Here is a 26,619-nt window from a genome sequence, read left to right on the forward strand (position 1 = left end):
CATCCCATTATTGTCGGTAATGTCCAGAGTATCACTATTGTTCGTGGTTTGGGTCACCTCTAAGGGTGTCGTTGGATGGGACGTTGAGGTTGTACGGGGGCCGGCCCGATAATTCCCCGGGGCGGGTGGTGGGAATCTTGCCTGAGGGATCCATCAGTCATCCAGCTCCGACCTGTAAACCCCCACCAAGTCGTGTGCCAAATCCACTTCTTCAGATTGAGCTCAAATTTCCTCGTCCTTGTTCTTCTGCTTTCTCAAATATTTATCCAATGGGAGGGCTCCAAGAGCTCATGAGCATACTAGGACCATGCTCATAAGAAAACCAGCTCTTCTCTTCTCGTCGTCTGGCGGGTATCTTTGCTTCTGTGTCACGCCTCATCAGATCCATACGTCATCAACCATAACATCGCAACAATGCATACGATTTTCGCAGTTGGAAGACCGACGACGGCCGCAGGTATCAAGGCGGTATGCTACGGTGAATTCAGAAGAGATTAATGGTTTCCGAGACGAAGACCGTCGTCATTGGCCTCGCGTGGCGAATCCGCTCACACCACCCACGCCGTACCAGATATTTGGCCTGAAGAAAGGTGCTCCTTATTCCAAACGACGTTTTTATGAACTCGTCAAGATATACCACCCTGATCTCAATGGTCAAAATCACCACTCTCCCTGCCATTACCTTTCGCATGCAGTGAGGCTCGAGAGATACCGTCTGATTGTCGCCGCCAATGATCTCCTCTCTGACCCAGTCAAACGAAGCGCTTATGACCGCTACGGCGCAGGGTGGAACGGTCAGCCAGAGGCGCGAGGCACGACAAACGGCGGGACGCAATCCGGCTATTCAAGCTGGCGCGAAGGAAACAACCCAAGTCAAAATGCGACATGGGAGGACTGGGAGCGCTGGTATCAGAGAGAGGCCGGTGGCCCACAAGAACCGCAATTCTTCTCCAATAGTGTGTTCCTTTCACTTGTCGTCATCCTAGCGGCGCTGGGAGGCATCGGACAAGCCACCAGGGCGGGCAATTACGCCAACACCTTCATTGAGCAACGAGATCATGTCCATGGCGAGGCGCTCAAAGAATTGTCTCGCGCGAGGCAGGGTTTAACCAACCCTGGAAACAATAGACAAGAGAGGATTCAGTCGTTTCTTAGACTGAGAGATCCGGTTGCCAACGGTTCGACTGATCCTCACGAGGAAGGTTATCGTCGACTACTCCCGGAGCCCGAGGTGTGTCACAGTGCGGATATAAAAGGCCGCAAAACTAACTCATGATTTTGCAACCCGTCTTGACGAAACACCATCGATGTTCATTAACTTTTTTCTCAATTACGATTTCCACGGCCAACATTCTTATTCGGCGCTTGATATTGATTATTGTCCAGGCGTTCATGGTATATATCCTTGCATACTGCCGAAGCTTGTATTCTTTTTGTTCGCATATGATTGTAAATTCCTAGTGCTTACTTACATAAATGCTCAATCAATTGCACACTCGAAGTCCTACTTCCTCCTGTCATTACTGTAGATGGATTCACCATTTGCTGAATTTGTGCTGAGGGTTCCCAGCAACCACTCGTACGACTGTGTTGGAATAAGAGAATGAGGATGTGGGTGTTATGTAGTAATCTTGCAGATTTTCTAGTACATGCGACCATAGACTGAGGAGAACTGGGCATCCCGTCCGCTCTGCCATACATAAGCCTCAGATCGGCGGACTAGTAGTTGGGTCGGTGACGACCAGCGAATCCCCGCTGTTGCATGTTTTTTTTTTTGTTTTGTTTTCTTTTCTTTTTGTAAATTCTGTTTCAATTCTACTCAGAATGGAGGTTGAGCATTATTTTGTAAATGCAGATGGAAATCATTATGGATTGTGATATGGAAGGAAATGCTCTCTTTTTCTTCACCGAAAGAGAGAGGGTCTTATCTTGTAACGATGGTCAAGTCCCGTGTTCAAAGAATCATTGCTCAAACGGTTACCTTGCCAGGCTACGCTCCTATAACTAGATTGATTTAGCCAATGATTCGAGCAGTAAAAGCAGCATCAGCCGATTACCCTCACGTCGCCTTTAGAGCAGAAATTAGTCAAGCTTGGCTGAGCGAGTTCCCCGTTCACCGCCACACCTCAAAATAACGACGCCCGCTATGTCGTCTGTATAGAGTCATCTCGCGCGAATTACGTGGCTCCTTTCCTCGTGTTTTGAGGCTGAGACTACTCGCCGGGACCCTGAATTTGACCGAACAAACCAAGGGGCGCCCCTTGGTCCCTTCCCCACATGGATAACCCGATGCGTGGCAAGCCCAATGGATCTAATAGTTATAAATTAAACGCCGGCCTGCAAGATGATGTGCCGTGAAATAAGTAGTCGCGCCCAGCGATTATCCGCTCTCCTTTGCTTTATCGTCTTTATTTGTTCCGGTCCTGTTCACGGTTCTTCGTCGACCTCCTCAGCCTTCTCGACCTCTGCTCCGACGTCATCCTTGCCTGCTCCGACACTGCCTTTCCATCTCAATCAATCGTTCTCTCACTCGACCTCACAGTATTCTAGATTTCCACTGCAGCAGCCTATCATGGGAGACATTACCGGCTACAAGTCTGTGGCGTATTTTGTGAATTGGGTACATATTCTTTTCTTTTGTTTTATTCAATGCTATTTTGCGTCTGGCTCTCTGGGACCTGTGTGCCCAAAAAAAAAGACGTTCATTTGAACAAGCAACTGACACCGAAATGAACAAGAATGTCAACTAATCGTCGTTTAATTAGGCAATTTATGGCAGAGGCTATAATCCGCAGGATTTGCCTGCAAACGATCTGACACACGTACTATATGCTTTTGCCAACATCCGCAGTGACACTGGTGAAGTGTATGGCTTCCTTTATATTTTCCTTTCCAACCACTGTTTTCCTGAAATACTGCTCTGGTGTCCGATGATGAGGCATAGTCATTGACGTACTTTTACTATGACCTCAAATTAAAGCAGGGGACAAACACCTTGAACAAATGCTAAATGGTCTGGTATAGTTATCTTACGGACTCATGGGCCGACACCGACAAGCACTACCCTGGCGACTCATGGAATGACGTCGGTACCAATGTCTACGGATGCATCAAGCAGCTGTTTCTGCTCAAGAAGCAGCATCGTCATTTGAAAGTCCTGCTGTCAATTGGTGGATGGACTTACTCCTCTAACTTTGCCGGGCCGGCTTCGACCCAAGCTGGAAGAGAGACGTTTGCAAAGACAGCAGTCAAGCTTGTTGAAGATCTGGGACTTGACGGTCTGTAGTGAAAGCTCAAGGTTTGGCAAGCCATAACAACTGACTTGTATTTTTCTTTGGACAGGTATTGACATTGATTGGGAGTATCCACAAGGTATGTGCCGCTCTTATTGTCTTAAATTTTCATTTCCACCCGATTGCTAATGTTTATGCAAAGATGATGGCCAGGCGAGAAACTTTGTCGAACTTCTAGCAGAAGTGAGAAAGGTTTGCGGAGATTCTGCTTCAAGCTGAAGGAACAATCTGGACTGAAGTTTCGTTTCTCCTAGGCATTGGACATCTCTGCTCTTCAGAGCGGCCCTGGCAGCCGGTTTTATTTGTCTGTGGCCTGTCCAGCTGGTGAGTAAATAATAGATCTAAAACCATCAAATCTTCACTTTGTTCGGGCTGGACCAATCCTCATGACTGTGGCAACAGGACCTAGCAATTACGAAAAGCTCCACCTCAAGGAAATGGATGCGTATCTTGATTTTTGGAACCTCATGGCGTACGTATCACCCGCTCCCATAGAAATACGTTGTCTTCAATCTCTGTACTATTCCAAGTCAGCCCTTCACAATTACTGTCTTCTTATTGTATATCAATACACCATTCTCCTATCTGACTTCACGCATCAGCTACGACTATGCCGGCTCATGGGACAGCGTTGCTGGACACCAAGCCAACATCTTCAACAGCCAGTCTGATCCCGCATGCACACCATTTTCCACCGAGGCAGCCATATCGTACTATACGTCTCATGGCGTTGCTCCGCATAAGATTGTTCTTGGCATGCCCTTGTATGGCCGTGCCTTTGCCGACACTAATGGCCCAGGCCAGTCCTTCAGCGGCGTCGGCGAAGGCAGTTGGGAGAATGGCGTTTGGGATTACAAGGCGCTGCCACGTCCTGGAGCGCAAGAACACGTCGACCCAAACATTGGCGCATCCTGGTGTTATGATAACCAGAGCCGCACTATGGTGACCTATGATAATGTCCAGATGGCCGCTACTAAAGCAGATTATATTATGCGCAAAGGCCTAGGTGGCGGCATGTGGTGGGAGAGCAGCTCTGATAAACCTGGCGCAGATAGTTTGATCGGAACTGTAAGTCTTCTAGTCTGCCTCTCTCGCTCCCATCTTTTCTTTTTCACGGCGCATACCATATGATACTCGCCGCTTCAACTCTTCGCCCCAGACCCAAGCATGCCGTCTCATGATGACAATGTCGTCAGTGGGACTAAGGGATAATTACTTTACCACGAGAGAGCCAAATAAGGCAAAGCTAATCCCGTTTCAAATGTCTAGGTTTCAGGTGCGCTCGGAGGCATAGACCGTGGCACCTTGGACAAGACCCCGAATTGTTTGCTCTATCCAGGATCCAAGTACGACAATCTTAGAAACGGCTTCCCTGCCAATTAGCAAAGGACCTTGCGGACTTAAGGCTATCAGAGTTTGGAACCTGATGGAACGAAGTGCATTAATAGAACGGCCTGGAACTGTCGTCAATTTGCCGGGACTTTGGGAGTCTGGTGGATAGCCAATAGCTCTTGCATTAAAAAGAATGGAAAATATATCATAACTCATATCACAAGCACCGAAATCAAACATCAATGTCACAGCATGTGGAATGTTTAAATGATTCCTCACGGATCCTCGTATTGCAAAAAAAGCTCTAAGCTAGGATACATAAATGGTCACAAAGCCGCGCCCAAATATCCTCCCAAACAAAGCCGTTGTCGTAATCGCTCATTCACATCCGAGGAACCACGCAGAGCGAGACGTTTATTTGGTCTCGTCAAAGACATAGGTGAGGTGGCACTTGCCGCAGTACTGGCGGTTGTGCATGGCAGCCATGAAGACACCAGCACCGCACTATAGAAGCGATTGTTAGCCTCTTGAAAAGCTCATGGACATTCGAAATTGGAACAGAGGGGAAGCTGGAAACTCACCTCGGGGGCAGGGCACTCGCGGCGAAGACGCTCGATCTTGCCGTCACCGTCGACCTTGTAGTACTTAAGGACGGCCAACTTGGTCTTTCTGCGCTTGTGCTTGATCTTCTTGGGGGTGGTGTAGACCTTCTTCTTTCTCTTCTTACCACCACCACGCAGACGAAGGACCAAGTGAAGGGTCGACTCCTTCTGGATGTTGTAGTCGGAGAGGGTACGGCCGTCCTCGAGCTGCTTGCCAGCGAAGATCAAGCGCTGCTGGTCCGGCGGGATACCCTCCTTGTCCTGGATCTTGGACTTGACATTGTCAATGGTGTCGGAAGACTCCACCTCAAGGGTGATCGTCTTCCCCGTGAGGGTCTTGACGAAGATCTGCATGGCGGCCTGTTATGAAGCACAAAACATATTGGTTAGCCTTTCTCTTCTTCTTCTTTTCCCCAACATATCGAGGATGAGATCCTTCGTGGCGAAAAGTGTATTTCAAATCAGGGTTCGAGAAGAAGACAGGCGTAAGGAAAATGAATAGAACCTATCCATTTTCCATCACGCCTCTTTTCATGTGCAAGCAGTGCAAAGGATTCTTTTTTTTTGGAGTCTCAAACATACCTAGACAAGGTCTGTCCTCCTGAGCCTTCTGCAGAAACGGGTTGTCAAACGAAAGTGTCGTCGAGCAATTTCACAGAGAAAAGCCGCGTGTGGGCTGCCAAGACTTTTACCGAGAACTGTGGCTCAGAGTGGTTGTGCACGTGATGTTTCTCTCCCTCGATGGCTTGTACGGTGGCTGGGCTGACTTATGTAAGCGATCTGACGATCCGGCTGGGCCACAGGGACCCCCAGGCTTCTTTGCGGGAGGCGATCGGACGCTGCCTTGATTTGGTTAGCTAGCTCAGATGCGCCAGTTGTCGTGGGCGAGACGCTGCCAACTTTTCAGCTGTCCGTTGCCGTAGCGATATGGCTTATGACTGTTTACAGCCCGACTTGCGCTGGCTAGGAGCAGCCCATTTCGTATATTCTGCTGCCTTGCAACGCACTCCCATTTCCATTCTTCCATATTTGAAAATACGTTAATATTTCAGAAGTTGCCAATTTTCCAAATTGCTCCTTTTGTTTTCTGCTTGAACGAGAAAATAAAACAAAAGAAACCTAAATCACTATCTTCATCCGACAATACCTCGAGGAGCTTCTTTCCGGTGGAAAGCTCCTGCACAGGAGAGTAAAATAGCTTACTCCTCCAATTATTAAAAGGGCTATTTGAGCCCCGAGAAACTTTATTGTTTTACCGCATCTCTGCACATTTAGCCGGCTAGAGAGGATATAAACTTTCTCTTCTTGCCCGGCCGAACGGCTTGCGCTGCGTGAGGTAAGTGTAGATTGATGACCTTGATAGCGCATTCAATAGATCCTTCATACAGTAGAGGATGACGACGATGATCTATGGATGATATAGACCAGCACTAATATGTTCAAAGTCTCGGATCCAAAGGAAGATCTTATTCAAGTCTTTCCATCTTCAGCCAAATATAATCATCCGAACTCGATTCTCGTCCCTCATGCTGTCCAATCCAGCTACCAACCTTCACCTTCGCCAACGCCAGCATCGACGGCAGAACTCAACACCAACGGCATTTGAGACCCCGAAGGTACCTCTCCTTCCTGCGACACAACTTCAACGACATGGTTCCCATCGACGAGGAATGAGCCTTGATCAACGGGCCAATCTGTTTCAGCCTCGACGATTCTCGACGCAGGATGACGTTACGGTAAGTATTACTAACCCAGGATTCAATCGACACCCACAGCATATTGTTCGAGAAGCGCAGCCACAGCGACTGCTTCGACCGGGACATCAGCAGCGGCCATCTTTCATGAGAAGACCGCCACTTGCTGTTCCCAGTCAAGATTTTCTCCACCCGAATTCCATTCCTGCAGGCCAGGACACCAACGCTCTTTATGCTAGAGCGGCACCCTCGCTCGTTAATGGTGCCGAATTTAATCAGAATCAGGTGCCGCGCACCTCACAGTCCACTCTTTCATTCCCGTCACTGAACGACGGACCGGCCGCTGGATACCTTGAAGGTTTCGGTCTTGGTCTCGAGGGAAGTGACATTTTCAGAAACCTTGAAGCGACTACAGTCAGTCCGGCACTTGACAGTCTCAGAGCTCTTCAAGGAAGCAGTAATCAGAATGCAAGCAATCGGTCCCTTCAGCCAGCTTGGCAGATGGAACCTAGAAGACCCATTACACCCCCGAATCAAAATAGCACCAGTAAGCTCAGACTAACCTTTTGCTGATGTCCAACCAAAGCTGATAGTTCGCAGGCTATTTCCCTATGACTCCGGCTGCCACGCCGTTCTCGCGGGAACAACAGACCGAGCCTCAGCGCGAATCGCAACTACCTCGCCTTGAACTCCCTGACGATCCTGATGAGACAATCAAAGCATCACGCATGTCGCGTCGTCCTATGTCTTGTATGGACTTGTTCGGGGCAAGGACAGATGCGGAAAGCAATGAGGCGCCGCCATCACCTCCTCGCACGGCACCATTATTACCATCAAGTACATTTGATATGGCGCCAATGCCAAACCCCAACTTTATGCCTGCAAATCAGATTAGTCTTGACTGTCCGGAGAGCGACCAAGAGTATGACTCGTCATATTACTCGCCTCTGTCGTCGGTCGTTTCGCCGGCCCTTTCATCCATGACATCTTCTCCTCAGCCGCCAAATCAGAGAGACTTCCGCGACGGGTTGCCTTCGGCACGAGCTTTGTCAACGACAGTTGGAATGGGCCAACTACCGCATTCGCAGAGTCTCGATGACATCGCCTCAATGATGTCAGATGGCATCTTTGAGCCTCTATCCCCTCGTTCGAAGTCAATTGCAGACCTAGGTCTAGAAGCCACCATTGAAGATACCGGAATTACTGTCGAAGATATTGCATCCTTCATCGCTGGCCCTGACAAGTCCGATGGGAAGTGGGTATGTCTCTATCCCGATTGCAATAAGAGATTCGGTAGAAAAGAGAATATCAAGTCCCATGTCCAAACCCACTTGGGCGACCGTCAATACCGGTGCATCCATTGCAAGAAATGCTTCGTGCGCCAACACGACCTTAAACGCCACGCCAAAATCCACAGTGGTGTCAAGCCGTATCCATGTCTCTGTGGTAACAGCTTCGCTCGCCATGATGCCTTGACTCGTCACCGCCAAAGAGGCATGTGCATTGGCGCTTTTGAGGGAGTGGTTAAGAAGACCGTGAAACGCGGAAGACCGAGGAAGAGCAGGCCTCAGTCCGACGAACGTCAAGACAAGGCGGCACGCACTAAGAGAAAGGTTTATGCAAAATCTTATGCTTCATCCGTTTCGAGCGTTTCAGAGAGTCCTTGCCCGTCTTCGCCGCTCATACGGGACTCAACACCATTTGAAGATGTCGCGTCGTTTCAAAGATCTTCGCTTGACTTCTCGTCCGATATTTTGTCATCTACGCCCCCAACCTCTCCAGGATATCTGGCAGATTGTGTCTCATCCCGTCAACTGCAACAAATAATGAGCCCGGCGCCTTTATCTTTGAGTTTATTGGACCAGAAAGATGGAAGAGCCGGTGGGATGCGGGCCGCACCAATCCCTGTCCCTTCAAGGTCTAGCAGCCGATACGGACCGACGCCTGACTTATGTTTGTCTGCATCCTCCCCTCCGGGGTCCGGGCTCTTTGATCTATCGTCTATGTCGGAGACCGCGGGAAGCTTGAGTCAAGCTAGCACTAGTTGCTTTGGTGACAGCGAGACAGACCACGAGCTCCCCGATATTTGTGACAATATCGACGACATGTTCCTCGGCTCTTTTGACGGCCAAAGTAGTATCGCCAGCCTGAGTAGTGAAACTGATATGCTGCAAGAAAAATTCGAGGACGTCTTCCCGACGGAGAATCTGTTCCCCAGCAGCTTTGTCAGCAGCGGTGATATTTTCGATTCTGCTTGACTTGGAGGAGACTATAGAATGAGGAATGAACGGACGACAAGCACCACGATTGTACGATGCACATGACGTTTGGGGTTATGTTTTGTTCTGACTCGGCGCTTTGTCATAGAGCACGAGTCGGAAATCTGTTGGGATCATGGAGAATTGGAATGGTTTATTTGGCTGCAAACTTGGGAGATATCAACCATTGTTTTGTTTTGTTTTGTTTTATTCTGCAATTTTAAGCGCCATCCTTGGATGCGCAGAAGTGTTTAATCAGTATTTGTATCCTCGCAAATGGTCGCTCACTACTCTGTCCTTAGTAGCCCAGGATATTTTCCTAGCTGCAACAACCATTTTAGTTTTAATTAGAATAAATCAGAGGAAGTTCGAAAGTTTGCATCAAAAGACATTGTCATAGCAGGCGTAGACTAAACCCACGCGCTCTAGACGCTGATACAGCGGATAGACCAGACACGTGACTGAATTTTTAGCAGCTTGAGCGGAGACCCCAGGGATCACCATGCTGTTCTCGACATATGGAGTAAAGAGTGTATTGAACTCGGTTGAAGGCAGAGAAATCGAACTGCGTTGCAAGAGCCGTTGGATTTATTGGTGCAGCTCTTTCAGGCATAACGCGTGGGCCGAAAGAAGATTGTCCATGACGCGCTATGCAAGCGTGCCATATGGCGATTAGCACCCGTAATCTTATCGATGTTTCAGAATCCAATAAATATTGGTACTCGTATCCTTAGAAAGTTCTCCTTGGTATTGCAATATCCATTGATCTGGTAGCTGGTACTGGCATTGGCACTATATTGTAGGTGAAGCACGGTATTCCACCGCGTGTCATTCTCTTGGTTGAATGGAAACACTCGTGACACGGTACTTGTTCTAATTCGCGTGATGCTACGGTAGATTCATTTTTCCTTTCTTTTCTTTGAACCATCAAAATTACATTTACTGTTTCAGGCCTCAGTGTCTGCAAAGGCGTATTAGGCTCCAAGGCTAGTTGCGGTGATCGACTTCTTTAATTGCAGTAGCGCTGGCTTGAGTATTATTATTCGATGAAAAACTTTTTGACAGCATGGATTAGTCGTGGATTCTCCAATGATAGTCGATATGCTGCCTCGGGGAAAAGAACTTTCACGCGATGACCCGCAGTAAAGGAAAAAAAAAGAAAAAGAAAAAGAAAAAAAAAAAGAGCCATTCAGTCTTTCCCTTTTTTTCTTCTCGTGTTCTTTTTTCTCTTTAGACCCGTACCACTGTCGAATAACAGCTAGACCGGGCAGCTTGTGGAGCCGAGTCGTCGGAGGCTCGGTGACGATGATCATCCGGCGGAACGGCCGAGATTCGGTCCTCGGAAATTGGCAACGTCCGCGGATGAGCAAACCAAAAAACTCAGCTCTCCAACGGTCATCTGATTAGACCAATATCCCCTTGCTTCATTAGTTGTACAATTGCATGAGTTGCTTTTATGCATCATGTCTGATACGTGCAAAGAGAATTGGACATGGCCATGTTACAAGACAGATCAAAGAGATCATAAACTAGCACGTGGGGCTCTCCTGGCTGGAGGACTAATTCCGAGAGTCAGGGAGTGTTCAGGGTGCAACAGTGGTGATACGGAAGCCGCAATAACCGAAATGATGCGAGTGTGATGTTGAGGACTGCCTGTGACAGCGACTACAAGACTTGACAGATAGCGGAGCGTGGTTGAGAGCATGGGCAGAATGGTTGTGGTGGTCGGGCCAAGTCCCCAGGTGCTGCCTGTCAAATCATGATGCCTCGATGGTAATGATGTCGGTGGATCCGGCATTACCTCATTCTCGTCTGTGGGAGTTGAGCTTTTTTTCCCTGAGCGATGACCTTTTTCTGTTTGGTCTCAGGTCCCACTATGCAGACCCCAGTCCTCTTCCGAGGTTTTCTTGTGCAACACCCGTTGTCGGTACCTGACTGTCGTAAAAGAAAACCTCTCGTACACGATACATTGAGCAAGGGTACCTTTGCTCATTCGCTTCTCTACCGTACATACAGGTTACGTTCTGAACAACCTCTTTCTCCGGGTAGATTTAGAAGCACGCTGCTTGATACGTCCTTTCCATTCCACAATGATGACTGATCTGAATGCATACTGTCAACATACTTTGTGGCTCTGCGCTGCGACTCAAGGAGGGTAAGATGATTACTACTCGTACTGTCCACTGGTGCCCTAGTCGGCTTACAAGCCCACGCTTTGCTGCTTTTCGTCGTAGCTTGGAAAGGCCGGATTCGGTAGTTCCGGCGCTTGGCGGGGGGTCCTTAGATGCGACGGAGGCAGACAAACGAAATTACACTGAGCCTTTTGCTGCCACTTTAGACTTTGACCAAACCATAATGGGATGAGTGAAACCTTTAACGCCCAGCCAACTAGAGCAGCGTTGGATGCAAATAACGATTGTTTGCAAGGATTTTGTTGCAAATTATTTCGATTATTGTTATTGACCGGGCCACCTGTTGTATTATTTGCACCTGTCGCGCGGGCAGACAGCGCCGAGGAAATTCGCGCCGTCGTGCCCAGGCGCCACGAGACGAGAGACAGGCACGATTGAGCAATTGGGGGCTGAGTAGTGGTACGTGACGAGTCTTCAAAAGAATCACAGCCTCTCGCCAATGCTGCGGCAGATATTGAGGCTTTGCAGCTGTGCTCGATAGAGGAGCAGGCAGAAGGGGCGCCTCTCGAATGTCAGCAGGGCCAGGAGAAGGGGAAGGAGAAGAGAGGAATTAGTTGTATCAAAGTGATGATTTTCTTGCTCCCTACCTCCGTAGACTGTCCCACATCGCTCAACTGTTGTGGGCGTGGCTCAGCCAAATAATCATAATAAATAAGTTTACATCCATCTTTCCAGAGCACACTTGTCTACTGTGTTCTGTATTACAGAGTGAAAGGGCTCTTTAAATCGTGCAGAGCATAGTAGGAAAAGGGAAGGTACGGGGTACTTGGTTTATTACTGTGGGTTGGGGTATCGGGTACCTGTTCTGAGCCAAAACGGCTGGAGCGTCTTCCCTGGTCGCTCTTTCCCTCTTCTCTCATTCCCCCATCATCCATCGTCCTCCGTCCCGTCCATCCGTCGGCGCCAAAGTCGACCGCTACAGACCAGCAAACTGGGGCTAATTCCTGTAGACTTTCGGCGCCTCTGACCACTCTTCGCTCGTCTGCTTCCTTCCTTCACCTAATCTTACACACCTCTTTCCCCATCCTTCTTCTTCCTCTTCCTCTTTTCACATCCTCTAATTCAGCTCTTCCGACCTGTTCGATACCTCGTGCTCCTCATCCTCAGCATCATCAACTGGCTTGTTTTGGCCTGTTCCGACCTTCACGCTTCCCGACATTTCCGTCATCTCTACCTAGTCCCGGGCTCGGCTTGGAGCGCTGTTGCTCAGCCGCTCACTCAAAGTCGCCCAGGGCTAGTCGACATCATTTTCGCCTGTCCAAGACAAAAGTTGAAGGTCTCAAAATGAAGTCTGCACGATCATTTCTGCCGCGAGGCGATCGCCCGCTGGTCACTGGTCACGGATCAAAAAGCTCCATTGGTTCTATTTCATGGCCATCAATGCCAGTCATAGTCCCTCACCGATTTCGACGAAAGCTTCGTTCCAAGCTTCGCAGCAGACAGTCTCCTGCGTCCTCTCTCGCCTCGTTGCAGACCTCTTTTTCGCCAGCGGACACTCTTCGTTCTTTGCGCGCTCATCGTTGGTCATATAATGATGGACAATATCTTCTTTTAATCATAATCGGCATCTTCTCGCTTTGCGTCATCGAGACTATTGGACCGATGGCAAAGACTTTAATCTCAACCCTCCTGCTCACTTCTCTCATTCTCCCTGTCACGCGGCAGTTCTTCCTCCCTTTCCTTCCCATCGCCGGCTGGCTCGTCTTGTTCTACGCTTGTCGGTAAGGCTCTCTACATGCCCTTCTTACCTGGTTCCAGAACTCCTTTCGAATAACTCATTCGGGAGTCAATTTCATCTGCACCAGGAATTGCATTCTATCTTTTTGGCCTTTTGCAAGATAAACTAACGTGTCCTTGATTTTAGATTTGTGCCTGGTGAATACCGCCCTCCGATTTGGGTCCGAGTGCTGCCCGCACTCGAGAACATCCTTTACGGCGCAAATCTCAGCAATATCATGTCTGCGCACCAGAGCGTTGTTTTGGACGTGCTCGCCTGGCTTCCTTACGGTATCATGCACTATGGCGCTCCTTTTGTGGTGTCTATAATCATATTCGTCTTTGCCGCTCCTGGCACACTGCCCGTCTTCGCGAGGAGCTTTGGTTACATGAATCTCACCGGCGTGGCTATTCAATTGCTCTTTCCGACATCCCCGCCATGGTATGAGAACCTTTACGGCCTCGCTCCCGCAAACTATTCAATTCACGGCTCGCCTGCTGGCCTTGCGCGGATTGACAAGCTCTTTGGCATTGATCTTTACACCTCCGGTTTCACTGCATCTCCGCTCGTCTTTGGTGCCTTCCCTTCGCTGCACGCGGGGGCGGCTACCATCCAGGCCTTATTCTTGAGTCATATTTTCCCTCGCCTACGACCACTTTTTGTCTTCTACACTCTCTGGATTTGGTGGGCGACAATGTACCTTTCCCACCATTACGCAGTCGACCTTGTCGGCGGAAGTTTAGGTAGGGGATTCATTAACTTTTTTGACGTTCGACTGAGCATGTGCTAATCTTAACAATTAGTGGCAAGCGTCGCCTTTTATGTGGCCAAGGCCAACTGGCTTCCCCGGTACCAGCCTGACAAGCTCTTCCGGTGGGATTACGATTACACCGAAGTGGGTGACGTCCCGGTGGGATATGCCTACGGCTTGGCGGATATTGAGGCCGACTTCCATCCCGCCGGCTCGGACAGTGACGAGTGGACCATTGGTTCTTCGACATCAATTTCTTCTGGAGCTGCCAGCCCGGTTGACGAGGGCCAGTCGCTGTGGGAAGGCGACACTCTCGCATCCCACTCGGATTCGGAGCCTGGCCGATAGATTTTGACCAAAAGCATTTTCTTTTCCTATTGTATTACTCATTTTGCTCACGTTCTTTTGGCATGGAGCCCAACCGATTCGATTCTCACTGCATGCGACGCCGTATGACGACTGCTTCTCGCCATCCCCCCTTTTTTTTTGACGAATGAATGGTGATACGGCTTCGCAAATGTTATTTGGATGAGCCAACCTCGAGTTCAAAAGCGTTTACTCCAAGTACTACGCACCGCTTCAATCATACTTTTCCGCAGCTGCTGGGGATTGCATCAGCGATTTTCCATGCTGCGCCTCTTTTACCTCTTTAACGAGCTCGAGAATTGGAACGGCACGACTAAGCGGCATTTTCACACATCGCCACTGTCCTGGTTTACCAATTTTAATTGGATATCCAGGATGGTTATATTATAATTTTTAATGACCACGATACGTTCTGGGCAGCCGACATGTATATTTACTCTTGATGATCTCAACCAACGGGACCATCATCGACAATATTCGTTTCTCGGACTTGTCGAGAGCGCGACCACATAATCACAACAATATTACATGGGTCCTCTCAGAAGTCCACTTGGCATTCTACGCCGCATCAGCTGCATCACGACTAATATTCTGAGAGATTTGTGTTCGGGTTTAGAACAGATCTACTCTCGATTCCTGGAATATCATGAATGCGATGTAGTATGCCTTTTCTTAATATCTTAATTCCATCTCTCCGCCATGGAAGATTAGTTTCCTTCTGGCGCGAAACCTGTTACCATAGAAGATCTTCAGATGCGTCGAGGGAAGTCCCTGTACTGTACATAATGAACTAAAGAGTCGGCATATGATTAATAATGACGGGACATGACGCGTCTGGGTTTGCATTTTGACACTGTTCTTGCATTTATCCAAGGTTCCTTGTGCAACAAGAGGAGATAATTGGACCACGTCAAAGTCGATTGCAGAACATCAGGACGGACCTTATGATACATAATGTAATAAAATTCATCATGACAAAACGCTTGTCAGTCATTGAAATGGATCAACTTACAGTGCATATCAGTACAATGATAAATTGTAGACTGAAATAGTCTAATTGCTCTAGTCCCACGGCAAACAATGCAATAGTAGCCTTCTTCCTACCTTCGATATGCTAAGCAGGGACTACCCAAGGTGGGAACAATGATGACGGGAATGGATCGACAGAAATAGAAAGGGCTCTTTGTATACCCTCCCTTTCGAATCTATAATTAATGCCGAGATGTAGTAATATGATCAGTGAGGTCAGCGACTATTGCGAGCTCTCCAACGAAACAAAAACTTGATAGCGATGAGTTTGCTTTTGGTGAACGGTGAAATGACGTTGAAAGAAAATGCTGCTTGCACCAGATGTTTTGGAATATTCCATATTTCTATGGCGGACAATCGTATTTTTATGATTCATCAATTGTACTATGCTATTATTGCTCTTTTGCTTCTGCATACAACCTTCTCTCCCCTCGTAAGCTTCGTTATGACTTGTCGTCTTCGTCTTTTTCGTCTTTTGTCTCGCCGGCAGCCTCGGCTTCGGACTTGTCTTTTCGTCGCTGAGTGACGTCCCAATTGTATACACGAGCAGTGGCGACTTCGAGTGTCTAGAAAAAACGGAGAAAATTAACGCCATGAGCTTATTGTGTCGATGAGAAAATTTCGTGGCTTCCTCTATAGAACTCATCCCATATTGCACGTACCGTTATTTGCTCCCGCAGGAAATCGAGATCCTCCTCGCAATTGGCGAGATTCTGTCGAGCGGCGCTCAGTCGTCCTTGGAGCAATTCTAGGGCTTCATCTATCGGGTATGCAAGCATCACGTTGGCCTTGTTTGAGGCAATTGTAAGCATTGGCTACTATATTGACGGCGCTGGCAGGTCCGGGGCACGGCCCGACGCAGTCGTTCCGCCACCGCATTGGATGCATTAAACGTGAAACTTACTCCTAGCCATAGATAGACCTCGTCTGTCGGAGGTATTGAAGCCTTGGTGTAAAGGGTATCGTTGAGCTCGAAAGTTGTTTCTATAGGGTCGGATCCGGGCTAGAAACAGGACAAAACGAATTGTGATATTAGAGACTTTCTTTCGTACAGGAAGATTACTACATTGAAAAGCTGGAATATTTACCTCTCTTGTCTTGAGGAATTTTACAGTCTCGGCTGTTTTGGCAATGTCTGGGATCTTCTCTTTCAGCCCCAGAGCTCGTTTCTGTGTGCTGATTTCCATGAATTGGTATTTCCTATTTTCCATCCGTGTGAGCCTGTGTGCCTGCAGAGTTTTCGCCAGATCTGTTCACGCTCCAAGGACGAAGGCCACGGCATTGTCTCAATTGCAAGGATGTGGAGGGCCGGTAAACACAGTCATGGTCGACGAGTCTGGACGTACCCTATCATTTCTTGGAAGCTTTTGAGCGTGGATTCGACTTCTGCGCGGGACGAGACATAGTCTTCGACACGGTCGACAAAGGGAGCTACCGGAATGCCTCTGGGGTTTGTCGAGCCAGGAGCTCCGCGGGCTGCTGCGGTGGTACTGTAACAATTGAATGAAATTAGCTATCTGAGCTGTGTGCATCTCAGTTAAGGATTTATTGAAAACATACGTAGAGGATTTCTCCGCCATGTTTGGCGCACGGTGTCCAGAAAGAAGAACAAGAAGTCCTTTTGGGAAAATTTTCTTTTGCAGAGGTTCGATATTCGAGTGATAAATTTTCCCCAAAGAAATCTAATGCAGCTGTCTCGCAGCTGTATTTCTTCACGAGATACTATTGTGCCTGTAGATGGGTTAGTGTAAGAGCCGCATCGGCCGAGGGGTCCTGGGCGGTGAATCGGATAAAATGCAGACATTGACTTTGGGACGGGTCATATTCCGTGGTATGGAACTCAGTATGTGCCCTTCATTTGACGATAAGGAGGCTTTTCGATATGAATATATATTGTAACATTTACTTCACGATAGAGAGATCGTTTATATCTCTTTGATACACACATTCAAGCACAATTAAGCAGGGTCCATCAGGGAAATGAGCAAAGACTTCAATCCTATCGCCTATCTATTACCATAGATACACAGATTCAAGTTTGATGTTTTATATCATCGTCACACGCAGCTATGAAACACAATCAAAGCGACTTCCCAAGAAGTAATGTCTCGAAGACAGGAAGCGCAGAGTAAAAGGAGAAATAACTTCTTTTATTGGTAACCTAAAACTCCGTCTCACGTGAGAAACCCCAGATCACCACACGTATAATTACATGTACACCAAGAGTGAAATACAAGGAAAGTAACCGACAGACATATGTAAGCAGATATGTCAAAGGTGAATAGAAAGACACCAGGAACAAAAACGGCGGGAAATTTCAGAGGAGCGAGAAGAGTAAATGGAGCACTTTACTCTACGCCCTTGCTCTTTCTCTTCTTCTTCTTTTCCTTCTTATCTTCGACTTCGCCGTCAGCCTCGCTGTGTCGGCGCTTCTTCTTATCTTTCTTATCCTTCTTCTCCTCCTTCTCTTCCTTGTCCTTCTTCTTCTTCTCTTGCTTCTGGACCGCCCGAGGCGTCGCGTCAGCCATCTCCTCATCCTCGTCAGCGTTAGCAGTGGGGTCGTCCACATTGATATCGGCAAGAACCGCATCCATAGCGGTTTTCTGCGAAGATAGTTAGAAACGAATACAATACTCAGTAATTCTGGTAAAGTAGAGTAAGACTTACCATGGCAACTTCGTTCTTTGTAGGCGCCTGACCAGTAGCGTAGAACTGCAGGCGCTCCTCAACCTGTTGCTTGAGAGCCTCACCAAACTTGGTAGTCGGAGCTTCGGAGAAGTTATCAATTCTTGAGGCAATTGAGCACTTGTTGGCGAGGAATCGGGAGATCCGGCCCTTGTTCTTCTGGCCAGCCTTGCCGATGAAAGAAGAGTGATAAATGAGACCATACTTGGGGGTGTTTCCCTTGGTCTTGAGGGCTCTGAAAAGAGCCTTCTCGGCACCGAGAATCTGAACGGTGGAGGCAGGGTATTTGGAAAGGTTGGTCAAGCTTCCAGCGTGGGAAATGAGACGAGCACCAACGACCTCACCGATCAGAGCAGCAAGGTTGGGAGCAACAATGCCCATCTTGGCGACCAGATAGTTGAACAACGACTTGCGGAACCCGGTAAGACTGACCACGCGGCTGGCAAAAGCCATGACATTCTCCATGTCAGTCTCGGAAATATCCTGACCCATGCTAACTTTGGCAGCATCGATAATGCTCTGCGCGATCTCAGCGTCGTCATTGACGATAGCGGCAATGTCATGCAGCTTCTCATCGTTAAGTGTCTTCTTGTCACCAACGAAAAGTGCGAGGCGTGCGTAGGTGTGGTTGTCGGAGACGATCTTAATCAGCTCAGGGAAGTGCCACGAGTACCATTCCCGCACACGCATGGAGAAAGTGTTAATGGCTTTGTCGAGATGATCGAGCGTAGCGATGGCTTGGATGATGTGGTTGTCGTTCTTCTGAACGCTAAACTTGACCTTGGCACGAGAATAGGCGTGGCCAAGACCGAGCTGGGCGCGCTCAACATCGCCCTCCTGCAATTGCTTCAATAGCTTCGGCGCATGGAATCTAATACCACGGAGAAGGTCCTGGACCACCTCGCTAGTGTCACCAGTCTCGCACTCAACCGAGGGGAATGCAGACTTGATGCTACCAGCAAGATTCTTGTCCGTAACACCAAGTACGATCTTCTTCTTCTTGCCTGCCTTGGGAAGGTTGACTTCCAGCAGCGATCTCAGATATTCAGAGGCAATACCCTCAGAAACATCGTTGGCATTTTCAAGAGCCTGCGCTGCGCCCCTGCGATGGGTATTAGAAATGGTAACAAACTAAATCATTGCCATAGGCTTACTGGAAAGGAGCGAAACTCAAAAGCTTGACCATCTTTCCAAAGGTCGCCAAATCCTCAGTACCGGCCTGGACTTCCTTCAGGCGGTTTCCAATAGTCTCAGGTCGGTCGACGACCTGGAAAACGGAGTAGCCCACCGCACTTTCGTGCAGTAGGTAGTCGACGGCAGCCATCTTGAACGAGTGGGTTGAAATTCGAGCCGCGAGACAGAGTTTAACAACAGAGTAGAAAAATACAACAGCCTAGCTGTTTTCAATATAAGCGCTCGATGCGCCTTGGGAATAGCCCGATTACTCTGGCGGTGTAAGAGACGGAGGAAAATCCGTAGACTTGTCGACCTGAGCTGGCAGGATGAATCTCTCGTTTCTCTTCGTCGGGAAATCAAAATGTCGAAAATCTCCGTCGAAGTTCGTAGTGCGCACGTAGCGAAATCGATTCTGATTGGTCAACGCGCAACACGCGAAGGCGGATGTGAATAAATCCCCATCAAGTCACTTAACGGGGCAATAGCAAGGTGTTTTGTCGACTGCGGAACATCTCACGGCATTGCTGATTCATTAATCTCTTCGGGGGAAATCGTCAACTTGCAATCTAAGATTTCAGCTCCGGTTCTTGTTGCTCGCCATGTCAGCCGCTCAGTTGCTGAATCCAAAGGCGGAATCCAGGGTATGCTGTGAAAGCTCCCGCCTCAGCTTCCACTTTGGTCAATGCTAACAAATGTGTCCCAGAGACGGGGTGAGGCGCTGAGAGTCAATATCAGTGCTGGTGAAGGTGTAAGGATATCCTGATGAATTTTAACTTTCAACCTCGATCAGGTAGCAGCTGCTGAACAACATTACAGCTCCAGGATGTCCTTAAGACAAACCTCGGCCCTTCGGGTACCTTGAAGATGTAAGCGCAATGAAACGAAAAATTTTGGATTACAATGTGCTAATTGGACCAGGCTTGTCGATGGCGCTGGCGCGGTATGTAAATTGCTTTGATCGTTATGAAAGCGTCCTCGTCCAAGTAAACGGCTACTTATACAACGAATTAGATCAAACTCACGAAAGATGGCAGTGTCCTATTGAAAGAAATGGTAATGTTCTTCTCCCACATAATCTGAGGTTTCCGGCTAAATATCAACAGCAAATCCAAAACCCAACTGCTGTACGTCCGTTCAGTCTGATAACAAAGGAGACAACCTCTAATATTGATAAAAGGTTATGATTGCTCGCGCTGCCACAGCACAAGATGACATCACAGGAGACGGCACAACATCTGTGGTCCTTATGGTTGGAGAGTTGTTAAAGCAAGCGGATCGATATATCTCGGAGGGTCTGCACCCACGAATCATCACGGATGGCTACGAGATTGCCAAGGCAGAAGCTTTGAAAGTAACAGACCCTTGCCATCAATAGTGGCTAAGACTTTTCTGACCCTACATTCTCTAGTTCCTTGAAACCTATAAACTGAAAAAGGAAGTGGATCGGGAGCTTCTTCTCTGTGTGGCTCGAACTTCTCTTTCCACCAAACTCAACAGCACGCTCGCTGACCAGCTCACACCTTCAATCGTCGATGCCGTTCTCGCCATCTATAACCCTCCGGCGAAGCCTGATCTTCATATGATTGAAATCATGAAGATGCAACACCGTACCGCATCCGAGACCCAACTGATTCGAGGTCTGGCGCTTGACCACGGTGCCCGACACCCTGATATGCCCAAACGGGTGGAAAATGCATACATTTTGACTTTGAACGTCAGCTTGGAATATGAGAAGTCAGAGATTAACTCTGGCTTCTTCTACTCGAGCGCTGAGCAAAGGGACAAATTGGTCGAGAGTGAGCGAAAATTTGTCGACGAAAAGCTGCGGAAGATTGTCGAACTCAAGAAAGAGGTCTGTGGAAATGACCCAAAGAAGAACTTTGTTATCATCAATCAGAAGGGTATCGACCCACTTAGCTTGGACGTTTTGGTTAAGAATGGCATTCTTGCCCTGCGGCGCGCGAAGAGACGAAACATGGAGAGACTGCAATTGATCTGCGGCGGTATCGCCCAAAACAGCGTCGACGATCTGACACCAGACGTTCTGGGTTGGGCTGGACTGGTATACGAGCATCAGCTGGGAGAGGAGAAATATACCTTTGTTGTAAGTATCTCCGTCTTCGGTCTCTCCTTTCAAAAAGGGTACTAATATATGCATTAGGAGGACGTCAAGGAACCCAAGTCGGTGACGTTGTTGATCAAAGGCCCCAATGCGCATACTATAACCCAGATCACGGATGCTGTGCGAGACGGTTTACGCAGTGTCTACAACATGATTGTGGATGGAAGTGTCGTTCCTGGTGCTGGTGCCTTCCAAGTAGCTTGTGCGGCACATCTGTCGAGCGAGGCATTCCGAAAGACGGTCAAAGGAAAGGCGAAATGGGGCGTTCAAGCTTTCGCCGATGCGTTGCTGGTGATCCCCAAGACTCTGGCTTCCAATTCAGGACACGATATTCAGGATTCGCGTAAGTTTCCGTAGTAGTGCTCCCTTTGAAACTTGGCGCTGAATGCATCCCTTCTAGTGGCGGCGCTCCAGGACGAACATGCCGACGGCAATATTGTCGGGCTTAACCTAACAACCGGTGAGCCTATGGATCCGACTCAAGAGGGCGTGTACGACTCCTTCCGAGTGCTGCGGAATTGCATTGCTTCCAGCACTGGTATCGCTTCCAACCTCCTTCTCTGCGACGAATTGCTCAAGGCCCGACAGATGGTAAGGAATTCAAAGGCTCCGCAATGACATTAGGTGAACTAACCATCTACGCTCAATAGGGAAGACAAGGTGAACCAGGCGAGTAATCGATAACATGATGACGATTCAGCAAATGCTTTTCCTCATTGCGACTTCGATTCCTACGATGCATGCTCTGTAGAATTTTTATGATTATCTTCCTGTATGATAGACCTTTCCCAAAGCGTCTGAAAAACCGCATGGTGGCGAGCATGGAATCATAAGAAAGTTTCAATTTGTACAGTCCTTTTCCTATCACTTTTGTAGTCATGATAGTTTTCTTCTTCCAGAGGGGGGTTATTTCAGGTGAATTCACGGATATGAGATGCCGAGAGAAAAGTCTGAGAATCTAGGAGAAGATGAAGGGCAGGCGGGAAAAGGGATGTGACGATTCAACCCCCTTAAGTTCATGGTGGAGAGAGTATCAGCTCAATAGATAGTAGGTGCGCATATAGCAAAAAACTTCGGTACACCTAGTATCGTCCACTGCGGTAGCTTACCCTTCTGTGTAAACGTTTGGGAAGGTCAGTCTCATGAGAGAGACGAGGTAAGGGTCTCAGGTACAGGGTTCTCCGTTTCGCCTCCTATCAAGGTGGGCCTATTTGTACCTCTACCTCAGCATAGCCCAGCCATTCAACACCCCCTGCCTCGCTCCCTGCGGCAAACCCCTTACTGGTTACCCCGTCCTCGCTATCCGCCACTCCACTGGGGTCCATCAGGACTATCTACCGGAGTACACCATCAAACAGAGCTAAGGTCTCCTCAACTCTGGAGTTATAGCTTCCATTTACACCTCAGTCAGACATATTCAATCCTTTCCAAAATTCTATATCCTACAATAAAGAGATCTTTTTGTGTCATACTGCGATCTATGGTCTCGATCCTCTGTCGCGATCAAATGTTGTCCTGTCACGGTTCTTGAATAAACGCATCAGTGCTCCTTGAGGGCTGTAGCCTTTGCTCAAACGCGAATAATCACAGATCCTATCTGCCGGGTCTGACTGTTCACGATGCTACGCGTTCGACGATATCGTATTTTCCTGGTTTTTGCTGTTATCGCCATTATTGCAGTATATCACTTTGGCCATGTCCGGGAATGGACCCAGGCCCATCCCTTCAGCGTGGAATCGCTGATGAACTTTGGCACGAAGGAGATGGCAAAACCGCCCACGCCCGACTCTGCTAAATCCAAACAATCTCCAACCAAGATCGTCCGTCCTCCTGTTGCATCTGCCACCAAGCCTGGGAAAGGGCTTGTTCCAACTTTTCAACCGAAACCGCCGAAACCTGTTGCGCCTGAGAAGGAGCGTCCAGTGGAGAGAACTTCAACGAAAGGTCCGCCAAAGCCAGCCCAAACAAATGCTAGTAAATCTGGAAAGCTTGATAAGCCTCTTGCTATCGACCCCGACGTTCTTGCCCAAAATGTGCCACCAGTACCAGACAGTGACCTTTATGTGGAGAATGGTCAAGGCAGGCTTGATGAGCCTCCACCGCCTCCTAACGACCGTCTCCGCCAAATTCACTGGAAGAAGCAGAGCGAGCATTTTCCGGTCCCTCCTGAGTCCATCATCCCGCTTCCGTCAGGAAAGGCGAAAGCGATACCAACCATTCAATTCACCTTTCCCAAAGAGTCCGCCAATCAAAAGACGGAAAGAGAGAAGAAACTGTTATCAATTAAGCAGGCATTTGAGCATGCATGGACTGGCTACAAGGACAAGGCATGGCTTCATGACGAGTTGACGCCCGTTTTAGGAGAATTCAAAGACCCATTCTGTGGCTGGGGTGGTATGCTACCCTATTGCCTGATTTCATACCACTGCTGACCGTTTTAGCAACTTTGGTTGATGCGCTCGATACTCTGTGGATCATGGGTCTTCACGACGACTTCAAAGAAGCGGTTGAAGCGCTTAAGGAGATTGACTTTACGACCACATTTAGGAGTGATATACCCCTCTTTGAAACGACTATTCGATACCTGGGGGGCTTGCTAGCTGCTTATGACCTCTCAGAAGGCAAATACAAAATCTTGTTGGATAAGGCGATCGAGCTGGCAGAGATCTTGATGGGAGCTTTTGACACTCCTAATAGGATGCCTGTCACCTTCTATCGCTGGAAACCGTAGGCATATCCTGCCTCTGCTGGATCGGACTATAACTGACTGAACTTCAGGACATTTGCCTCGCAACCCCACCGTGCCGGGACCAGAGTCGTGCTTGCTGAGCTCGGATCTCTCTCGGTCGAGTTCACCAGATTGGCTCAATTGACAAAGAATTCGAAATATTATGACGCCATTGCACGCATCACAAATGCTTTCGAAGAGTGGCAGGACAATACGAAACTGCCGGGCATGTGGCCGGTTTACGTGGACGCGTCCGGTTGCAAGAAGCCAGACCTCGACGGTGGAACTCCACTGGAACACAGCTTCCTTAACGGTCCTGCGATCCCTCCACCTTTACCTCCTGTAGTGGACGAAGATGGTCCAATTTCACCTGATTCCGTGCAAAGGCCGGGAAACCCTAAGGCTGCTCCTCAAAAGCAAGGAGTCCCGACGACATCGGAGAAAGAACCTAACTTGTCTAAGGAAAAGACCCCCGCGCTGCATACCGATGTTAAAAAGCCTAGCTCTGGTTCAAAAGAACCTCTTGCTGGAACTACGAATGTTAAGGAAGCTAAGGCAGAAGCTCGCGACATCTCAGATAGCGGTTCCAATGATGCACGAGAGCATCTTCATGCCGTCATGCGCAGAACTCCCCCCAATTTTGTTCCACCTAAGGCCTCCAATAAAGAAGAAGAAGAAGAACTTGAACCTCCATCAGATTCCGCGTCATCACAAAAGTGGAAACCAGATGAACTTCCCGAATGTCCGAAGCAGGGCTTGGCATCACCTCCTGGCCGAGGCAAAGAAAGCTTTACGCTAGGAGGCATGTCTGATTCACTATATGAATATTTCCCCAAAGTAAGTCTGCGCTCTTCTACGTGAAAAAAACTGAAGCTAATGTGATACATAGGAGTACATGTTGCTCGGCGGTTTGAACGACCAATACCGGAAAATGTACGAAAAATCTATCGATGTGGTGAAAAAATATCTCCTTTTTCGCCCTATGACGAAAGATGAGCGTGACATCCTCTTGTCCGGGACTTTACTCACTTCCGGTGATCTCAGTGACAAAGATGATATCATTCTGAAGCCTGAAGGAACCCATCTTACATGTTTTGTTGGGGGAATGTTCGCTATTGGAGCCAAGATCTTTGAACGCCCAGAAGACTTCGAAATCGCTAAAAAGCTCACCGATGGTTGTGTCTGGGCCTACGAATCTACTGCTACTGGAATTATGCCGGAAACCTTCCATGCTCTTCCATGTGAAAGCAGGACGGATTGTCCGTGGAATGAAACAAAATACTTTGAGGCGCTGGACCCTTACAGGGCTGCTAGGGAAAACACCCAGATCCCTACGGCTACAAAGCCAAAAGCGAACAAGGTGGCGAATATGGGTGCTTCTACGAAATCGAAGAAATTTGCGCCAACGGCTAAGGTCGAATCCGAAAAGAGCACCTTGGGCAAGGCCAAGAGACAGATGGGTGATATTGAAGCCGACAAGACATATGTGGAGGAAAAGAAGAAGAGTCAAACCAAGGGAGCTTATACACCTTTGCAATCTATTTCTCATGAGGAGTTTGTAAAGGCGAAGATTGCAGAAGAGCGTCTACCGTCTGGTTTCACCGAAATCAAAAATGCCAAATATATTCTCAGGCAAGCACAAGTGCCCGCACTGGTTGCGGATCATCAGCTGACTCAATCCATAGGCCCGAGGCGATCGAGTCGGTATTCATCATGTTCAGAATAACGGGAGATGACTACTGGCGAGAGAAAGGCTGGAAGATGTTTGAGGCGATACAGACTTATACGTATACCGAATTCGGAAATACTGCCATTAGAGATGTCACCAGCAAGGCGCCTTATGCTCTAAATGGAATGGAGTCTTTCTGGCTGGCCGAAACACTGAAGTACTTCTACTTGCTCTTTAGTGACCCTTCTCTGGTCAACTTAGATCAATATGTCCTGTAGGTGGTTGATCAATCCTGATCTAGCTGCTTTGATGCTGACATCTATGCAGAAATACTGAGGCTCATCCTCTCCTGCGCCCCGCTGCAGGCTCTAAAGGGAGATTCAACCCGCTAGGATGAAGGGTGGCCGAGTTCATGCGTTTGTTTTCAGTTGCGATTTTTCTTTTCCTTTCTTCTTATTTCTATTTTTAATTCTTCCCCTCTTCGCACTTTGGACGGCGGAAATGGGTTCATTAAGAGATGGTGTATAAGATTGCGGTAAATTTGTTGGAGTTCTGGCGGTATCAACAAGCTACATGCGTTACGTCTGATTCATATAGTCGCTGAAGCTAAATACAACGTTTTTGTTCTCGTGAGAAAAGCCGTGATCTACTAGACGCTATAAATCATCCAGCCTAAGTCGTGTACTGATTATTGTTTTGAGAATTGCCATTCTCGACAGTTTTGGGGGGTTATCGACACGCTTAAGACACGGTAAATAATAACTTCGACATCTAAAAATGGGCTCGATAGAAAGGAATGACTCAGTGGATTTTTTTATTTTTTTTAAAAAAAAAAAACTAATTTACGTCCCTTGAACAGGCCATCAAATTTCCTTTGTAGCTGTCTGAAAGCCTCCCCCTATTACGTATGTTTGCATGCTACCGAAAACAGATTCGAGCCCCCTCGCGTGTGCCCAAGACCATCGTCATGGGGCCCGTTCACGCACCCTGGTCTCCGGGGGTATC

At 48.3% G+C, this 26,619-nt stretch overlaps 10 protein-coding genes across 10 annotated transcripts; 6 read left to right on the forward strand and 4 right to left on the reverse strand.

Annotated features, from left to right (window-relative positions):
• Position 1: 1 nt before the first annotated feature.
• Positions 2-1,500, forward strand: L228DRAFT_248700 (hypothetical protein). Its single transcript, XM_018332905.1, has one exon. The coding sequence runs from the start codon at positions 308-310 to the stop codon at positions 1,274-1,276; it is 969 nt and encodes a 322-aa protein (XP_018187482.1). The 5' UTR covers positions 2-307; the 3' UTR covers positions 1,277-1,500.
• A 503-nt stretch (positions 1,501-2,003) lies between these two features.
• L228DRAFT_248701 (glycoside hydrolase family 18 protein) lies at positions 2,004-4,850 on the forward strand. The gene is made up of 9 exons (XM_018332906.1): positions 2,004-2,620; positions 2,766-2,866; positions 3,025-3,278; positions 3,343-3,372; positions 3,436-3,485; positions 3,548-3,617; positions 3,696-3,765; positions 3,896-4,361; positions 4,563-4,850. The coding sequence occupies exons 1-9, from the start codon at positions 2,345-2,347 to the stop codon at positions 4,674-4,676; spliced, it is 1,431 nt and encodes a 476-aa protein (XP_018187483.1). The 5' UTR covers positions 2,004-2,344; the 3' UTR covers positions 4,677-4,850.
• A 174-nt stretch (positions 4,851-5,024) lies between these two features.
• On the reverse strand, positions 5,025-5,834 carry L228DRAFT_248704 (ubiquitin/40S ribosomal protein S27a fusion). The gene is made up of 3 exons (XM_018332907.1): positions 5,810-5,834; positions 5,207-5,587; positions 5,025-5,129 (listed from the first exon to the last, which is right to left on the reverse strand). The coding sequence occupies exons 2-3, from the start codon at positions 5,579-5,581 to the stop codon at positions 5,040-5,042; spliced, it is 465 nt and encodes a 154-aa protein (XP_018187484.1). The 5' UTR covers positions 5,582-5,587; positions 5,810-5,834; the 3' UTR covers positions 5,025-5,039.
• Positions 5,835-6,308: 474 nt separating this feature from the next.
• L228DRAFT_163712 (hypothetical protein) lies at positions 6,309-6,704 on the reverse strand. Its single transcript, XM_018329407.1, has one exon. It carries the CDS (start codon positions 6,593-6,595, stop codon positions 6,347-6,349), a length of 249 nt encoding a protein of 82 aa, XP_018187485.1. The 5' UTR covers positions 6,596-6,704; the 3' UTR covers positions 6,309-6,346.
• Positions 6,452-9,553, forward strand: L228DRAFT_163733 (hypothetical protein). The gene is made up of 3 exons (XM_018329408.1): positions 6,452-6,563; positions 6,687-7,468; positions 7,522-9,553. The coding sequence occupies exons 2-3, from the start codon at positions 6,754-6,756 to the stop codon at positions 9,177-9,179; spliced, it is 2,373 nt and encodes a 790-aa protein (XP_018187486.1). The 5' UTR covers positions 6,452-6,563; positions 6,687-6,753; the 3' UTR covers positions 9,180-9,553.
• Positions 9,554-12,751: 3,198 nt separating this feature from the next.
• L228DRAFT_253603 (aureobasidin resistance protein Aur1) lies at positions 12,752-14,187 on the forward strand (the record flags this gene model as incomplete). The annotated part of the gene is made up of 3 exons (XM_018333761.1): positions 12,752-13,092; positions 13,236-13,831; positions 13,892-14,187. The coding sequence occupies 3 exons, from the start codon at positions 12,752-12,754 to the stop codon at positions 14,185-14,187; spliced, it is 1,233 nt and encodes a 410-aa protein (XP_018187487.1).
• A 1,380-nt stretch (positions 14,188-15,567) lies between these two features.
• On the reverse strand, positions 15,568-16,958 carry L228DRAFT_221999 (Prefoldin, subunit 3). Its single transcript, XM_018330288.1, has 6 exons — positions 16,795-16,958; positions 16,581-16,724; positions 16,323-16,434; positions 16,139-16,237; positions 15,897-16,022; positions 15,568-15,800 (listed from the first exon to the last, which is right to left on the reverse strand). The coding sequence occupies exons 1-6, from the start codon at positions 16,812-16,814 to the stop codon at positions 15,678-15,680; spliced, it is 624 nt and encodes a 207-aa protein (XP_018187488.1). The 5' UTR covers positions 16,815-16,958; the 3' UTR covers positions 15,568-15,677.
• A 282-nt stretch (positions 16,959-17,240) lies between these two features.
• L228DRAFT_262042 (pre-rRNA processing nucleolar protein-like protein Sik1) lies at positions 17,241-19,436 on the reverse strand. Its single transcript, XM_018334381.1, has 3 exons — positions 19,074-19,436; positions 17,902-19,021; positions 17,241-17,837 (listed from the first exon to the last, which is right to left on the reverse strand). Exons 1-3 carry the CDS (start codon positions 19,241-19,243, stop codon positions 17,583-17,585), a joined length of 1,545 nt encoding a protein of 514 aa, XP_018187489.1. The 5' UTR covers positions 19,244-19,436; the 3' UTR covers positions 17,241-17,582.
• Positions 19,437-19,591: 155 nt separating this feature from the next.
• Positions 19,592-22,297, forward strand: L228DRAFT_248712 (T-complex protein 1 zeta subunit). Its single transcript, XM_018332908.1, has 11 exons — positions 19,592-19,736; positions 19,799-19,843; positions 19,912-19,961; positions 20,014-20,035; positions 20,107-20,148; positions 20,199-20,219; positions 20,273-20,446; positions 20,504-21,199; positions 21,257-21,560; positions 21,618-21,808; positions 21,868-22,297. The coding sequence occupies exons 1-11, from the start codon at positions 19,695-19,697 to the stop codon at positions 21,892-21,894; spliced, it is 1,614 nt and encodes a 537-aa protein (XP_018187490.1). The 5' UTR covers positions 19,592-19,694; the 3' UTR covers positions 21,895-22,297.
• Positions 22,298-22,551: 254 nt separating this feature from the next.
• On the forward strand, positions 22,552-26,272 carry L228DRAFT_248714 (glycoside hydrolase family 47 protein). Its single transcript, XM_018332909.1, has 6 exons — positions 22,552-23,611; positions 23,659-23,944; positions 23,996-24,782; positions 24,835-25,577; positions 25,631-25,888; positions 25,942-26,272. The coding sequence occupies exons 1-6, from the start codon at positions 22,837-22,839 to the stop codon at positions 26,009-26,011; spliced, it is 2,919 nt and encodes a 972-aa protein (XP_018187491.1). The 5' UTR covers positions 22,552-22,836; the 3' UTR covers positions 26,012-26,272.
• Positions 26,273-26,619: the final 347 nt, after the last annotated feature.

Source organism: Xylona heveae, assembly GCF_001619985.1.
Source record: "Xylona heveae TC161 unplaced genomic scaffold L228scaffold_7, whole genome shotgun sequence".
Lineage (NCBI taxonomy): Eukaryota > Fungi > Ascomycota > Xylonomycetes > Xylonales > Xylonaceae > Xylona > Xylona heveae.